This window comes from Polyodon spathula, chromosome 18 (genome assembly GCF_017654505.1).
Source record: "Polyodon spathula isolate WHYD16114869_AA chromosome 18, ASM1765450v1, whole genome shotgun sequence".
NCBI lineage: Eukaryota > Metazoa > Chordata > Actinopteri > Acipenseriformes > Polyodontidae > Polyodon > Polyodon spathula.
In genome coordinates, this window is record NC_054551.1 from 7,387,886 (window position 1) to 7,403,642 (window position 15,757).

At 46.4% G+C, this 15,757-nt stretch overlaps 1 protein-coding gene across 2 annotated transcripts in view; it reads left to right on the top strand.

Annotated features, from left to right (window-relative positions):
- Positions 1-15,757, top strand: part of smg1 (SMG1 nonsense mediated mRNA decay associated PI3K related kinase) — a 35,640-nt gene extending 19,883 nt beyond the window's left edge. For both annotated transcript variants that reach the window (XM_041277260.1, XM_041277261.1), the window contains exons 31-62: positions 192-461; positions 739-883; positions 1,687-1,825; positions 2,114-2,335; positions 2,602-2,782; positions 2,920-3,081; positions 3,315-3,535; positions 3,853-4,007; positions 4,093-4,315; positions 4,480-4,726; positions 4,932-5,161; positions 5,371-5,619; positions 5,787-5,925; positions 6,013-6,122; positions 6,246-6,464; positions 6,611-6,804; positions 6,968-7,140; positions 7,482-7,761; positions 8,009-8,281; positions 9,179-9,413; positions 9,616-9,842; positions 11,392-11,548; positions 11,751-11,940; positions 12,037-12,515; positions 12,637-12,774; positions 13,264-13,596; positions 13,837-14,064; positions 14,151-14,362; positions 14,596-14,699; positions 14,994-15,170; positions 15,279-15,385; positions 15,668-15,757. In XM_041277260.1, the coding sequence (XP_041133194.1) occupies positions 192-461; positions 739-883; positions 1,687-1,825; positions 2,114-2,335; positions 2,602-2,782; positions 2,920-3,081; positions 3,315-3,535; positions 3,853-4,007; positions 4,093-4,315; positions 4,480-4,726; positions 4,932-5,161; positions 5,371-5,619; positions 5,787-5,925; positions 6,013-6,122; positions 6,246-6,464; positions 6,611-6,804; positions 6,968-7,140; positions 7,482-7,761; positions 8,009-8,281; positions 9,179-9,413; positions 9,616-9,842; positions 11,392-11,548; positions 11,751-11,940; positions 12,037-12,515; positions 12,637-12,774; positions 13,264-13,596; positions 13,837-14,064; positions 14,151-14,362; positions 14,596-14,699; positions 14,994-15,170; positions 15,279-15,385; positions 15,668-15,745 (6,497 nt within the window). In that variant the 3' untranslated portion in view covers positions 15,746-15,757. The remainder of the gene's footprint in view (positions 1-191; positions 462-738; positions 884-1,686; positions 1,826-2,113; positions 2,336-2,601; positions 2,783-2,919; positions 3,082-3,314; positions 3,536-3,852; positions 4,008-4,092; positions 4,316-4,479; positions 4,727-4,931; positions 5,162-5,370; positions 5,620-5,786; positions 5,926-6,012; positions 6,123-6,245; positions 6,465-6,610; positions 6,805-6,967; positions 7,141-7,481; positions 7,762-8,008; positions 8,282-9,178; positions 9,414-9,615; positions 9,843-11,391; positions 11,549-11,750; positions 11,941-12,036; positions 12,516-12,636; positions 12,775-13,263; positions 13,597-13,836; positions 14,065-14,150; positions 14,363-14,595; positions 14,700-14,993; positions 15,171-15,278; positions 15,386-15,667) is intronic.

Sequence of the window (15,757 nt, forward strand, 5' to 3'; positions counted from 1 at the left end):
TTAGCTGGTACTATAGATGAACTCTAAACAGCAGAGGTCCCCCAAATCACTTCACGAGTCCTGTCTGCTTTCTCTACCCCTGAAAGGATCAAACATTACATTTTGGTAGCTAGTTAGCGGAATCAAATTTACCAAGGAATCTAGTTATTGTCTGTTTTAACCCTGCTGTTCCTCCTCTTCCCTGTGTGCAGGTCAGTCAGGCTCCGCCATGGAGATGCTGAGTTCCTGTGCAATCTCATACTGCCAGTCCGGGAGCTATGAGCATGCAGCATCCCGCTCCATCCTCACGCTGTGTAAATGGCTGCTGGCAGAGTGGAAAGACCTGACTGGACAGCTGAAGCAGGTGGTGAAGAAACCTCCCTCCTCCACCGGGATGTCACCCCTCAGCAGAAACATCGCCACCCTGCTGGATCTAGAACCTGTGGACCAGACTCTTCCATGCATCACAGCTGAGGCCACAGGTAGGCGACAGACTTTTATTGCATGTGGTAGCCAGCCCTTGCTGTCAGATTACATATAATTGCATGAATGTTGGCCTTTGGCCTATTATAACCTAATTTTGACCAAATTTAATTTGAGTTATTTATCACTTTAGTATTAACCCTCATTATCCCATTACCAATTTTAACCAAAATCCAAAAAGTTATGGTTTTATGTGCAGTATTGACAAAAATGCTTTATTGGAAGATCTCTTCCATGCCTAATTCAAAGGTTTTTGTTGCTTTGTTTCCCTGGCAGTGAGTGTGGGAGTGGGTGAGCCAGATTTTGTGCTGGGGCAACTCTACCAGCTGTCAGCAGCACAGGCACCTGAAGTTGCCAAGTCTTGGGCAACCCTGGCCAGCTGGGCTTACAGGTGGGGCCGAAAGGTTGTAGACAACGCCAGGTAGGCATCTCTTGCTGATCTGTTATTGCGCAGTGCAGGAAGGATAGGTGTAAGAGTCATTTCATATGAGGAGTAAAGTTTAATCATGAATATTTTTACAATATAAAATGGAACCTGAAAATCACTTGTGTTTAATTACACTGTGTAACAATTTTTTTTTTTTATTTGTTCCTGGGTAGTAATTGTTATTTGCTAATTGGTTATGCCTCAAAAGTATAGAAAATGGCTATTTCCCACAAACTTTGCTTTTGTGACCAGGACAGTGATATTTCAAAATATCACTATTTCCAATGGGAAAATGGGCAAATGTGTGTCTTTTTGTTCACATAGTCAGAAAAAAACAACATATGAATCCAAATTAACATGTATTTATACTAAAGTAATACAAAAATGACTACAAAAGATTTAGAAGTGAGTAGTTTTTCGAGATTTACGATTATACTGTAAACACACATTTGCCCGTTTTCCCATTGGAAATAGTGATATTTTGAAATATCACTGTCCTGGTCACAAAAGCAAAGTTTGTGGGGAATAGCCATTTTCTATACTTTTGAGGCATAAGCAATTAGGAAATAACACATACTACCCAGGAACAAAAATTGTGTTACATAGTGTTATTTTTGTAAACACCTTTTTATAATTAATATGTCTATCAGTTGTAGTAATGTAGTTGAACTGCTCAGATTTCTTTTCGTTGACCACCTAGATGGAAAATGACCTCTAAAGTTGTGATCTAATTTGGGCTAGGTTAAGATTTGTGTGTTTTAATAATGATCTTTCTCTGTCCCATCCCGTCCCCCCAGCCAAGGAGAGGGGGTCCCCCTACTGCCTGGTGAGAAGAAGGAAGTGGAGGAGCTTCTGCCAAGCAGCACTTCTGAGGACGACAAAGAAACTATTTACAGCATTCTGGGGCAGGCCATGTGTCGGCCTGCAGGCATACAGGCAAGTCTTATAGTGCAGGACTGTATCCTAATGAATGTTTTTGAAAAAAAAACCATAGCTATTTGGGTCTAGAACAATATTTAAGACTACTGTATCCTGATAGAGTTGTTGCAGAATGTGTGCCACCCCATCCACACACATACAGTAAAATTAGAATTGGGAAGTAATGCTCGTGTCCAGTGAAGTGGTTGTGCACACATATACTGCCTTGGCTTCATATTCAAATGAGAAATGTTAAGTGTGGTATAGAGTGGAATTAATATGGAAATGTCCCCTCCCCTCTTTTAGGATGAAGACCTGGCTCTGCAGAACGAGGAGGATGAGGAGGACGACATGGTGGATGTGATCTGGAGGCAGCTCCTGGGCTCCTGCCCGTGGCTGTCTGAAGTGGAGGAGAGCGTCACGGAGGGGCTTATCAGAGTCTGGCGCAGAGTAGTCGACCGCATCTTCGGCCTGTACCGGGTCTCTTGCCGAGCCTACTTCACATTCCTCAAACTTAATGCTGGCCAGGTGAGCATGTTCAGAAATACTTGAGACTGGGATGCAGCATGACTATTGAACTGAGGGGTAGTGTGGTCTAATGGTTAGAGATGGGGGAGTTGGAAGTAGTGTGGCCTTGGTGTTAGGGCTTAGAACAGTGGTCTTTCAGCATTTGAAGTGGAGGGACTGAGAGGTGTTTCCTAGTTGTTTTTTGTAAAGGGACTTTGTTTTATTTTTCATATTAGTGTGGGGTTGCTGTTGGACAGCTTGATGTTTTAACCCTTGCTGTTCTGTAGGTCCCCGTCAATGAAGACGACCCCAAGCTGCTCCTGAATCACGAGAACGAAAAGCAGAGCAATGATGATGTGATTGTCATGGCTACCCTGCGGCTGCTGCGATTGCTGGTGAAACATGCTGGGGAGCTCAGGGAGGGACTTGAGCTGGGACTGGCATCAACCCCCACCGCTCCTTGGAGAGGTAATGCTGGGGTGGTGCAAATAACCTGACAGGTCTCTAAAGAATTTCTCTCCTGTGAAGTGAAGAGTTACATTCTGTATAGAGGCACAATCAATTTATCTTGTATCTTTTTTTTTTTTCTTTTCATTTCATGGCAGGTATAATCCCCCAGCTTTTCTCCAGACTGAACCACCCAGAGGTTTATATCCGGCAGAGTATCTGCAGCCTGCTGTGTCGTGTGGCCCAGGACTCTCCCCATCTCATCTTATACCCAGCAATCGTGGGTTCTATCTCTTTGGGAGGAGAGGCGCAGGCTGCAGGTATGGATAGCAACATGAAGTACAGCAGCTGATGGGAGGGGTGGGGATTTTTGTCTTGTGTAGAAGTTTCTTGTAGGGGGAAAATTAATTTTGTAAAGCTATTAATCTCTGTAGCATGTAACATCCGCCTTCTGCAAAACGCATCTGTTTTAAAGGAAGTGAAGAATAAAATTTGTGAAATAAAATGCAAAGTAATCTGTGGATATTTATTCATGTGTGCTGCTGTCTTGCAGGAAGCAAGCTGCCCTCTGCACTCCCCACACTGCTGAGTAACATCCAGGGTGAAGGACTGTGTCGTGGGGAGAGTGAGGGGGAAAGTGCCCCTGCCTCCCAAGAGAGCAACAAAGGAGAGGAGCTGGTGCCTTGTTCCAGCGAAGACCAGGCCATGATGCAGGACTGCTACAGCAAGATTGTGGACAAGCTGTCCTCTGCCAACCCCACAATGGTGCTCCAGGTACAGCAGTGTACTGATCTCCCTCTTTGCAGAGTCTCCGCCGGAGCAAGGTTCTACCAGAAACCATTTTGCAGATTGTTACAGATTAAGTGAAGTACACTATACCAGCAGCTTGTTAGAGATAAACAGTGAAAATTGTTTGGTTTGTTGAAAGAAAAGTTTAAGTGTGTTTCGCTACTAAAAAATAAAATGTATTGCACTTTTTAGAATGAAAAGATAAAAAAAAAAATAAGATGAAATATAAATAGACCCCAGTAGTGTTGAGGCACAGTATCTGTATCTTTGTACCTGTGTGACAATGCTGTGTTGCTCTGCAGGTTCAGATGTTAGTAGGAGAGCTGCGGCGCATCACCCTGCTCTGGGATGAGCTCTGGTTGGGGGTCCTGCAGCAGCAGCACATGCATGTCCTGCGCAGAATTCAGCAGCTGGAGGACGAGGTCAAGAGAGTGCAAAACAATAACACTCTGCGCAAGTAGGTGCCGCCAAGATCTTTCTCCTTACTAACAAATGAAGGGTGTGTGCTCGGTGGTCATGTTTAAATTGCTCATGCTTTTTAGGGAGGAGAAGATTGCAATCATGCGAGAGAAGCACTCTGCACTGATGAAGCCAGTGGTCTTTGCACTGGAACACGTCCGCAGCATCACTGCTGCCCCCGCAGAGACACCACATGAGACCTGGTTCCAGGAGACCTTTGGAGATGCCATCGACAACTCCCTGGAGAGGCTGAGGAACCCCTCCAACCCAGCCAACCCAGCCAGCAGCTGGGTTCCATTCAAACAGGTCTGTACTCTAGGAGGGCAGTGCCTTAGAACAGATTATAGAGCAATGGAAATGGCCTGGCCTTGTACTGCATAATTGATAGCACTGGAGAGGCTGGATCTTAATTCTTTGTTCCATGTCTTGTGTAATCCTGTTTCTTAAATGTGTGTGACTGTTTGTAACAGATCATGCTGAGCTTGCAGCAGAGAGCACAGAAGCGTGCCAGTTACCTGCTGCAGCTGGATGAAATCAGCCCATGCCTGGCCACCATGGAGAGCACGGAGATTGCTCTGCCCGGAGAGGTCTCTGCTACTGATGCTGTCACCATCCAGAGTGTGGGCAACACCATAACCATCCTGCCGACCAAAACAAAGCCCAAGAAACTCTATTTCCTTGGCTCTGACGGCAGAAACTACCCCTACCTGTTTAAAGGTAATCACGCTCAATAACTGTGGCCCTATTCCCTACCTGTTAACTGGTGGGAAGAGTGTAAAAAATATCCCATACCTTTTCATAGCAAACATTTCATTAAAAACATAACTTTAGTGTTTCAAGGAAGAGTAACATTTTCCTCTTGCTCACCTCTTTGTTCATTCACACTCTTTGCTCTCTCTCTATCGCTGTCTCTGTCTCTCAGGGCTGGAAGACTTGCACCTTGACGAGCGGATTATGCAGTTCTTATCAATTGTGAACACCATGTTCACTAAGGTGAACCAGCAGGAGAGCCCTCATTTCCAGGCTCGCCACTACTCGGTCACGCCCCTGGGGACACGCTCTGGACTCATTCAGTGGGTGGACGGGGCCACACCCCTCTTCGGGCTCTACAAGCGTTGGCAACAGCGTGAGGCTGTACTGCAGGCACAAAAGGTATGACAGCTTTCCCATACCACTGTTTTTTTATTTACTAACCTGTAATTGTCAAGGAAGTACTATGAAGACAGCACAGACCTGGCCAAGGCAGCAGACACGCATAAGATCACTAAAAAATACACATACATTTTGAAAGTACTACAGCTTGGTGAAAGAATTGCGTCTTGTAATTTTTTCTGCATGACAGTGATTCTTCTGCATTCCAGGCCCAGGATTCATTTCAGCAGCCCCAGAATCCACCCATGGTTCCTCGCCCAAGCGAGCTCTACTACAGCAAGATCAGCCCCGCCCTGAAAGCTGTGGGACTCAGTTTGGATGTGTCACGTCGAGACTGGCCGCTGAGCGTCATGAGGGATGTCCTGAAGGAGCTAATGGAGGCCACACCACCCAACCTACTGGCCAAGGAGCTGTGGTGTTCCTGCACCACCCCCAGCGAGTGGTGGAGAGTCACTCAGGTCAGGGATGCGATTGAGACACAGGTCTGGGGGGTGGGGTGTGGGGGGATGTGGATGGGAAAGAAAAGGGAAGGTAGTGATGCATCCCTTATTTCACAGTATATTTAAAACATAAATGAAAAAATTGGCTATGGTTGGTATTAATGATTTCTTTGTTCCCACTGTAGTCCTACGCCAGGTCCACTGCAGTGATGTCCATGGTGGGTTACATCATTGGGCTGGGTGATCGGCACCTGGACAATGTGCTGATTGACATGACCACTGGAGAGGTGGTTCATATTGACTACAACGTCTGCTTTGAGAAAGGTGAGAGTGAGGGTCCTGATTAGCTGTCAGCAATGCACACGTCTGATGGTTTAAGCAGGGTGAAGCTAATCTATCTCCGTTTTCCAGGAAAGAGTCTGCGGGTGCCTGAGAAGGTTCCCTTTCGCATGACGCACAACATTGAGACAGCACTGGGGGTTACAGGGGTTGAGGGCATCTTCAGACTGTCCTGTGAACAGGTGGGTCTTCTGCAATACACATGCCTTCCCACAAACATAAGCAGTTAAGCATTTATTTCTATACAGTGCCATAATTGCATGTTTCAAACACTAATGTAACACATTCCCATCCCCCCCCCCCAGGTGATTCAAATGATGCGGCGTGGGCGTGAGACCCTGCTGACGCTGCTGGAGGCCTTTGTGTATGACCCCCTGGTGGACTGGACTGCTGGGGGAGAGGTGGGCTTTGCTGGAGCAGTGTATGGAGGGGGAGGCCAGCAGGCTGAGAACAAACAGAGCAAGAGGGAAATGGAGAGGGACATCACACGCAGTCTCTTCTCCTCCCGTGTGGCTGAAATCAAGGTGAGACACATTACTGTATACCTAGCAACTCAGTTGGCTTACGTACAAATATCTGTTTCATTTTATAAGGGACTTTGCTTCAGTTCGTTATTTGCAAACCTTAGGCACCAAGGGGTGTTTTTAATGATGGTGTGCCTCCTGTTCAGGTTAACTGGTTTAAAAACCGTGAAGAAATGCTGTCGGTGCTGCCGGAGTTAGAGAGTGGAGTGGAGGAGTACCTGAATCTCCAAGAGCAGCTCACAGAGGTGGAGAAACTGCAGGGCAAGCTTTTGGAGGAGATTGAGTTTCTGGATGGAGCAGAAAATAGGACGGACCACCTCATTCACACACTGGCGCATAGGTACAGTAGTTTTGTTTTGAATCTTCACACCGTGTAGAAACAAAATGAACACTGATTCCTATTTCTCGTGAGTAACTGAATTTTGCGCAGTGTGCTGAGGCATGTTGTTAATGTAATCCAGTGGAGATGTGTTGTGTTGCTAATGTCTGGTTTCCCTGCCCAGGTACTCGGAGCATACTCAACTTCAGTCTCGGGAGCATGCGGTCCAGGAGGCGATCCAGGTGAAGCTTTCAGATTTCGATCAATGGATCTCGCAGTACCAGACTGCCTTTGCTAGTCTGGAGGCAACCCAGCTCGCCAGCCTTCTTCAGGAGATTAGCAGCCCCATTGACCTGGGTAAGGGCTCCATCCTGTCTCTACTGGGCTTCTGATCTGAACCATCTCTTAACAATGAAGTAATATTGATAACTTGTTTTTGGGAGATGGCATTAAACCTAATTCACCTACTGAAATGTACTGTAATACAAATAGTCTTGTTTCACAGTCCCCTATATGGACTGCCAACTGTTACCTTGGGCAAGGTAATCCTCAATTAGAACTGGCCAAGCATACTTTTAACTTACCTTTTAGACTAAAAACCAGTGTTCATCTGGTAAACCATGGTAGATTGACAGCTTGGAATAGTTTTTGACTCCATAAATCCAATATATTATGTGTGTTGTGTGTGTAATTTTTAGGCCCACCCAGCTATGTTCCTGCCACAGCCTTCCTTCAGAATGCTGGCCAGGCACACCTGATCAGCCAGTGCGAGCAGCTGGAAGGGGAGGTGGGGGCGCTGTTTCAGCAGAGACGCTCCCTGCTGCGTGGCTGCCTTGAGCACCTGCACAGCTATGCCACTGTGGCCCTGTTGTACCCCCGCGCTGTCTTCCTCCGCCATCGTGCTTACGCCTGGAAGCAGTGGATGGAGGAGCTGATTTGTGACATGACTGTAGACCACTGCCAGGCAATCTACTGCAAGTAAGTGTGCAAGCAGGCAATTTGATGTGATATAATTGAAGTTATTGTGGAGGGGTCAACTGTAATTCTAAGTAGTTTTATATTAGTGAATGTTTATATTAATCATTGCTGATTTTGCCATTTACTTTTCCCTGTAAGTTAGTCTGACTTAGGAACTGCTGTAATTTTCCAGGACTCTTCTGTAAAATTGAGATTCAAATCCTGAATTTAAAAAAATACAAACATTTAAATGTGTGTGTTCTTGCAGATATGAGATTCAGTATGCAGCCCAGCCGCCTCCTTCCACCTGCCAGTTCCTATCTAGCACTGAAATGACACTGCAGCACCACGCAGCTGACACAAATTCACGGCTGCTGCGGCAAGCAGAGCGCTTGAAGGCAGAAGGTGCCAGTGTATCGGTGTGTGAGGAGCAGCTGCAGGAGATTGAGCGCTGCATCACTGTGTTCCTGCATGAGAATGGAGAGCTGGGCTCACTCAGCCTGGCTGGAATACTCGTCTCAGCACTCTGCACACTCACCAGGTCAGCCATCACCTATGTTTCACAGCTTTATTAACGAACATGTCTAACGCAATAGAAAACTATGTAATTAGCATTCACATATTTGTGGAATACACTGTACGTGGAAAATTGGAGAAATTTCTGTTTTCTAAAGAAAATCATTTAATATTTGATGAGGATTAAAATAGATGCTGAAGACAATTGTTAAAGGTCTGTAAGAATGTAATATCCCTTTCACGCAGACGAGTTACACAGCTCAGAACCAGCATTTTGGGCTGTGTGACTTGCCTGTACCATCACAGAGCCTTCATATTTTATGCCGTCTCTCTAAACCACCTCGCAAGGTGGTTCCCAGACGGCACTGAACCATCTTCACTCCTGTGTGAAATGCTATGCCAGCACTGAAGCTCTATAGTGGCCTTGAATTGAAAGTCAACATCCCACATGACTGTACACCGGACATAATGAATATTTTTGTCATTGGTGTTAAACTCTTTTATTTCTTTCAAATACAATGGCTGCTAAAGACTGCAGTAGTAATTGGAGTCAGGAATAAGTTAAATTGTAAAATTTACGGGCTGACGAGGAGGTGAATTCACAAATAGAAGGTATGATTTGTGATGCTGTAATTTATGGGCGAATCGCTGTTGCCATGAAAACAATCTGTTGACCGACCCAGGTTTGAAAGTTGTACTCGCATGATCTTTTTGGCTGTGTGAAAGGTTTATGATGGTATTATACTGGCATAGATTGTGCAATTTTGTGCTGTGTGAAAATGAATGGGTATTTTAAAGAATTTTTGAAGCTTCTGAGACAGCTCAATAGCGTCATTTGTGTGAAAGGGGCTTAAGAGTAGCAAGTTGAACGGGGCTTGTTGCCTTGGGAGACTCTAAGGGTGTCATGACGTGTCTCTTGAAGGCGTAACCTGGTGATGGAAGGAGCAGCGGCAAGTGCGGGAGAGCAGCTGATGGAGCTGACTTCCCGGGATGGAGCCTGGTTCCTGGAGGAGCTCTGCAGCATGAGTGGGAACGTGGCCTGCCTGGTACAGCTGCTGCAACAATGCCAACTCCTGCCACATGACCTGGAAATTCCCAGCCCCTCTGAGACCGCCCAGGCTGTCTACCTGGCCAATGGAGTCTACACCTGTCTGCAGGTAATTGCCTTCCTCAACAGTACATGACTGTAGGTGGAATATGTACTTGGGTAGTGCCTAAACTATCTGTATAGTACAAATATGGATGTGGAGATGCAGTACAGAATGCAATCATATTTGCCCCGCTACTATTTCTACACTAGTGGTGCAGCTGAAGGTGCCAAACTTTAGATTATAATTTTTTATTTTCTTTGGTCCACAGGAGCTGAACACCAATTTCCGACAGATCATCTTCCCAGAGGCTCTGCGTTGCATGATGAAGGGAGAAAGCACCCTGGAGAACATGCTGGCTGAGCTGGACACACTGATTGAGCAGAATGCAGACGGGGTCTCCCTTCAGGGGCTGGGTGAGGCGCTGCAGACGCACCTCCGCAATGCCGCCATGGGATTGGAAGAGGAGGCAGACGCCCACTACCTCGATGTCACCAGGTGAACAGTGGGCAATATGAATGAAGGGTGAAATCCTCTGGAAGGAGTTTGAATCACATCGCAATGGCTGTCCTCATGAGCCCATTAGAGGGCACTATGCATACTCTGACTAGCAATTTAATATAGATGTAGTGGACAAAAAAAATGGAAACTCCTGGGTAAATGAGGGACACCAGGTATATTGAAAGCAAGGGCTTCCACTTAGGTGTGGCTCGTGTTAAGCAAATAAAATCCCAGCATGCTTAGGGATAAAAATATGTATAAAAATGCTGGGCAGGCCTGGTTACCTATAATTATGGGTAGCATGGCTGCAGAAGGAGACCTTGGTGACTTTGAAAGAGGGGTGATTGTTGGGGCGCATTTTGCAGGAGCTTCAGTGACCAAGACAGCTCAACTTGATGATGTTTCACAAGTAACGGTGTCTAAGGTGATGTTAGCATGGATCTCTGAGGGAAAGACATAATCAGCAAAGGGCAACAGGGGGCGGAAGCGCATACTCCAGGATCATGATATCTGTACATTAAGTCGAAGTGCAAGGCAAAACAGGCGAGCAACTGCAAATCAACCTGGAGCATGAGCGTGAACTGCAGATTTCAACCTGGAGCATGAGCAAAGAGTTTCATCAAAAGTGGTCTGCAGAGAACTCCAGAGTGGGATACCATAGTTGGGTTGCAGTGCAAAAACTGCTCATCACACCTGGCAATGCACGTTTTACGAGTCCAGTGGTGCAGAGAGCACAAGCAATGGACCACGAGCAGTGGAGAAATATGGTCAAATAAATTATCCTTCACCATGTTCTCGACAAATGGACGAGTGCACATGTGACGCCAACCTAAAAAACTCTACAGCCCTGAGAGCTTGGTTCCAACAATGAAGGGTTCTGATGGTTCCATAATGTTGTGGGGCGCATTTTCCTGGCATGGTTTGGGTGCATTCATTCTCTTAGAAGGCAAGGTCAATGCTAATCGCTACTTAATGGTACTGAGTGATCGTCTTCACCCCATGTTTCAGCATTTCTTTCCTGCCGGGTGGGGGGTATGGATGTCTTCCAGGATGACAATGCCCCCATCCACAGAGCAGTGTGGTTGCCCAGTGGTTTGCCCAGTGGTTTGATGAGCATGACACTGATGTTATCCATATGTCATGTCAGTTACCAGATCTGAACCCAATCAAGCATTTATAGGTTATTCTGGAACAATGCCTGAGACAACATTCTCCACCTCCCCATCAACCAGGCGTGAGTTGATTGACTTTCTCATGGAAGAATGGTGCCACATTCCCCCTGCAGAATTCCAGAGGCTGGTAGACTGTATGCCACGGCACATACAGGCTGTACTGGCCGCACATGGTGGCCCAACGCCCTATTAAGTGATTTTACGTTGGTGTTTCCATTTATTTGTCTACTACCTGTATGTTGCAATCCTATGCCAGACACATTTCAGTCAATGATCTTTAAACTGCCTAGATAAGACATTCTTCTTAATTCCTGAGTTGTCTGCAACATGTTGGTATGGAAAGAGACTTGACAACTGTCACCCTATATTTTAAGGATGCTGCGAGCCCAGTACTCTGAGCTGATCCAGCCTCGCAACCTGCAGGGCTTGGTGCAGGACACACCCAAGATGAGTGCAGGCCAGATGTTACTGGTGGCCTTTGATGGGATGTTTGCTCAGCTGGAGACGGCATTTGGACTCCTGACTGAAAAGGTAATTTGTTTCAGACTTGATTTGGTGCTTTGCAGGCTAGTAAAGGTCTGAATAGAAACTTTTCATAATGCTGGTCATGCATGCATAGGTTAAAAACATAATATATTTGCATATTGCGTTTGTAATATTGAGGGTCTCTCAAACAAAAGCCTTGTGCTGGTATTGCAATGATGTCTCCCATAGCCCTGTTTTTCTCCCCCAGCTCAACAAGATGGAAGTACCGCCTGCCTGGCGGAAGATCGATGTGATACGGGAGGCGCGGGCAGCACAGGTAAACTTCTTCAACAGTGCTCGGCACAGGCAGGTCCTGGAGGGGATCTTCTTCCTCAAGCGGCTGCAGACCATCCGTGAGTTCTTCAGGCTCTGTAGATCTTTCGCACAGACAGTGTCTGGTAAGTGGTAGACTGTTGTTCTGGAGATTACTTTGTATAAAGTTACGGTGTCATGAGTGGAGAACAGGAGGTTCAATGTTTCTTTCCTTCTCTCAGGAACAAGCCCATCCTCCACAGATGAACCTGGCGCCCCGAATGGCCCAGTGTCATTGGTCCAGGTTAAGCCCCTGTATCGCAATGCTGCCGTTGTCAGCGAAGACCAGATGGCACGACCCATCAAGTCATTCACAGCAGACTTTGTCAGACAGCTACTAATGGGGCTGCCTACGCAGGCATTGGGACTTGCACTGTGCAGTGCACTGAGTGCCCTGGGCATGGACCTCATTGCTCAGGTGGAGGCCAAGGACTTTGGGGCGGAGGGCAAGGTGTCTCTGGATGACCTGTGTAAGAAGGCAGTGGAGCAGGGAGTACAGGCCGGCCGGCTGTCGCAGCTCCTCCTCAACAGAGCCACCGTCCTGGCCAGCTCCTATGATGCGGCCTGGAAGAAACTGGACCTGGTGCGTCGCCTGGAGACCAACATCGAGGCCTGCAAGGTCATCCTGCAGAGAGCACAGCTCCACATCGCCATGTTCCAGGTGAGTAATGCATTCACAGTATGCAATAACAGCTGCAAACACAGGACTGCACACCATTCAGCGACATGTGGATTTTTCTCAATTAACTCTACCTCACTTACTGCTGCTCTCTAACTCACAGTGGCAGCATGAAGACGTCCTGGGAACTCGGAACCAGCCAATGACAGTCAGCCCGTCACCACGCTCTGCCATCCTTGGCAACATGAAGAAGAAGCTGCACGCGCTCAGTCAGATCGAAGCTTCCATTGCCAGCGTACAGGTAAGGAGCTAGCTGTGTCTGATAGCACTATGTAACACAATTTTTGTTCCTGGGTAGTAAGTGTTATTTCCCAATTGCTTATGCCTCAAAAGTATAAAAAATGGCTATTATTCCCCACAAACTTTGCTTTTGTGACCAGGACAGTGATATTTCAAAATATCACTATTTCCAATGGGAAAATGGGCAAATGTGTGTCTTTTCGTTCACATAGTCAGAAAAAAACAACATATGGATCCAAATTAACATGTATTTATACTAAAGTAATACAACAATGACTACAAAAGATTTAGAAGTGAGTAGTTTTTCGAGATTTACAATTATACTGTATTTACAATACATTTTTTGTTACACAGTGTAGTTAGTCCACATTAAGACTGTTAGTATTTTATAGCTTTGACTTATGCATTTGTCTATGAGAATGAAGAACCTTTTGTGTTTTTGTATTTGGTATCAGTAATTCAGTTGGGATTTTTTTTTTTTTTGGTGCAGGAGAAGTTGGCATCACTAGAGGGCAGTATCGAGCAACGGTTGAAGTGGGCAGGGGGAGCAAACCCAGCATTGGCTCCTGTGCTGCAGGATTTTGAAGTGACCATTGGTGAGCGGCGATCGCTGGTCATAAAGGAGGGACAGCGCGCCAACCAGGTGACGTTCCTGTGCAGCACCATCCTGAACTTTGAGAGCCTGCGAACACGCACCCCTGAGGCTCTCAGCATGGATGCGACGCTCTTCGAGCTACTCAAGAGATGCCAGGCCACCTGCTCCTTCGCAGCACAGTTTAGCAGCTCCGTCTCGCTGCTGGAGCTGCGCCTCCTTAACAGGCTTGTAAGTCTCAACTTGATCTGTAAATAGGTGATTAAATTAAACTGAAATTTGGCAGTAGTGCTGAATAGGGACCTATTTGTTCCAAATTTTAAAACATGTTTGTTTAAGAGTATTGTAAAACATGCAAGAGCAGATAGCATGTGGAGGTTAGTAAACTTGAATAGCCCTTTTGTTACTGTCACCCATATTTTTAAAGGCAGGAGGCAATGTGTGAGTTGTTTTTTTTTTTTTTTTTGCCAGAGTCCTGGACTTGACCTGCCGATTGGTGACCCTGATTGGCTTGCGTGCGCCCAGAAACAGCTGACCCAGGAGATGTCTGCTCAGAGATCAGTGCAGGCAGAGCGGGAGCAGCACATAGAGTGCGTCTCAGAGAGCCTGCAGGGGCTGGTGGACGCCATCAAGAGCATCCTGTCCAGTCACAACCGGCAGCTTGGTGATGTCAAGCACCTGCTGAGGGCCATGGCCAAGGTAAGGAAATGCCAAAAACACTGCTGTGGCTCTTGCTTCTTGCAGACATTCGGTGATGTCTGACAGTGGTGCTCTCCATCTTTCAGGACGAAGAGAATGCTCTTGCAGAAGGTGAGGAGATCACGTACGAGGGCAGTGTGCGACAGTTCTTGTCGGAGTATAAGGTGTGGCAAGACAACGTCCAGATTGTGCTGTTCACGGTGGTGCAGTCCACAGGGCAGCTACGCAGCCAAGAGCAGGTGGAGCTGCTGCAGGAGATCCCACCTACTCTGAAGGAGCTGAAATCGCAAAGTCAGAGGTGGGTACAGACACAAGGGTCTTAGACCCAGATGTACTGTGAACTGTTTCAGGAAATGCTATGGTAAATGTGTTGTTTCACTGTATTTAACATTTCTAAGATGCTAGGAATCTACTGGATCTTTTTTGCTTCCATTAGATGGTTTTCTGTAGGTTTTTTCAGGCTTAAACATCTATTATTCTTCACAAGCAGGACCATTCCCAGTGTTGCCCACACTTTCTTTTATTAAACAGGATCTATAACGGGCTGGTAGGCTTTGCATCACCTTTGGTGACTGAGCGAGTGAGTGACTGCACCAGCCCCACATCTTCTGGGCTGCAGACCAGCTTTGCTGCAGGTATAGTATTTTTAATCGCACACTTCATTGCTTTTTAGGGACCTGCCGCTGACCAATCAGTGAAAAATGGCATATAATGGAATTAAGTGCTTTTCTTGATTTTTCTAACTGTCCCACATGTATTGCAGTCATATTATATACGTAGGATATCCGCCACATCTTTTATAAAACTGCAAGTGAAGCATGTGCTGCTTGCCTGAGATGTATGGGCCCTGTCTATACCAAATCTGAAAAGGGGTGGCACATGTTTTTGGTTCTTTTTATTCACACACTGCCTCTGGCCTCTATCTCCAGCTGTGCGCTGTAGCACTCTGAAGACTCAGCCAGACAGCATGTCTCAGAATGCCCGCAAGCCGCTTCCGCGAAACCTGGACACCCCGGCAGACACCCCACCTAGCACCCTGCTACTCACCAGTAAAGGTCTGGCCCCCAGTCCCAAGAGAGCTGTGCGTGACCCAAAAACGGGAAGAGGTATGCAAATTGGTTGCCAATGCATGTCTTTCTGTCTCTTGCTGCATTTGTGCAAGAAGCAGCACTTTTTGCCTTGTCACTGACATCCCTGCTGTATCTGTTCTGTAGCTGTGCAGGAGCGGAATTCGTATGCTGTGAGCGTGTGGAAACGAGTGAAGGCAAAACTGGAGGGGAGAGATGTGGATCCCAACAGGAGGATGAGTGCGGCAGAGCAAGTAAATATCAAGGCTTTTTTAAAAAAAAAAAAATGTATAACATATTTGGTTATGGGGTGGGGGTTATATGCATGTGACATGAAATATTGATGTGGGATGTTTAAGAATAGCATAATTAGAGTCTTGACACACATCCTAACAAACATCAAACAGGCACTGTGTTAATCACATCACTGGTTCCAGGTCTTGGAGTAAAACAATAGTTCAGTGTAGATTGGAGACGAGTTGCTTTTTTTCCCTCTGCTAAACCTTACTCTTCTCCCTGTTCTCTTTGCCCAACAGGTGGATTATGTGATCAAAGAGGCTACAAATGTGGATAACCTGGCCCAGTTATATGAAGGGTGGACAGCATGGGTGTGAATGTGAAGCCAA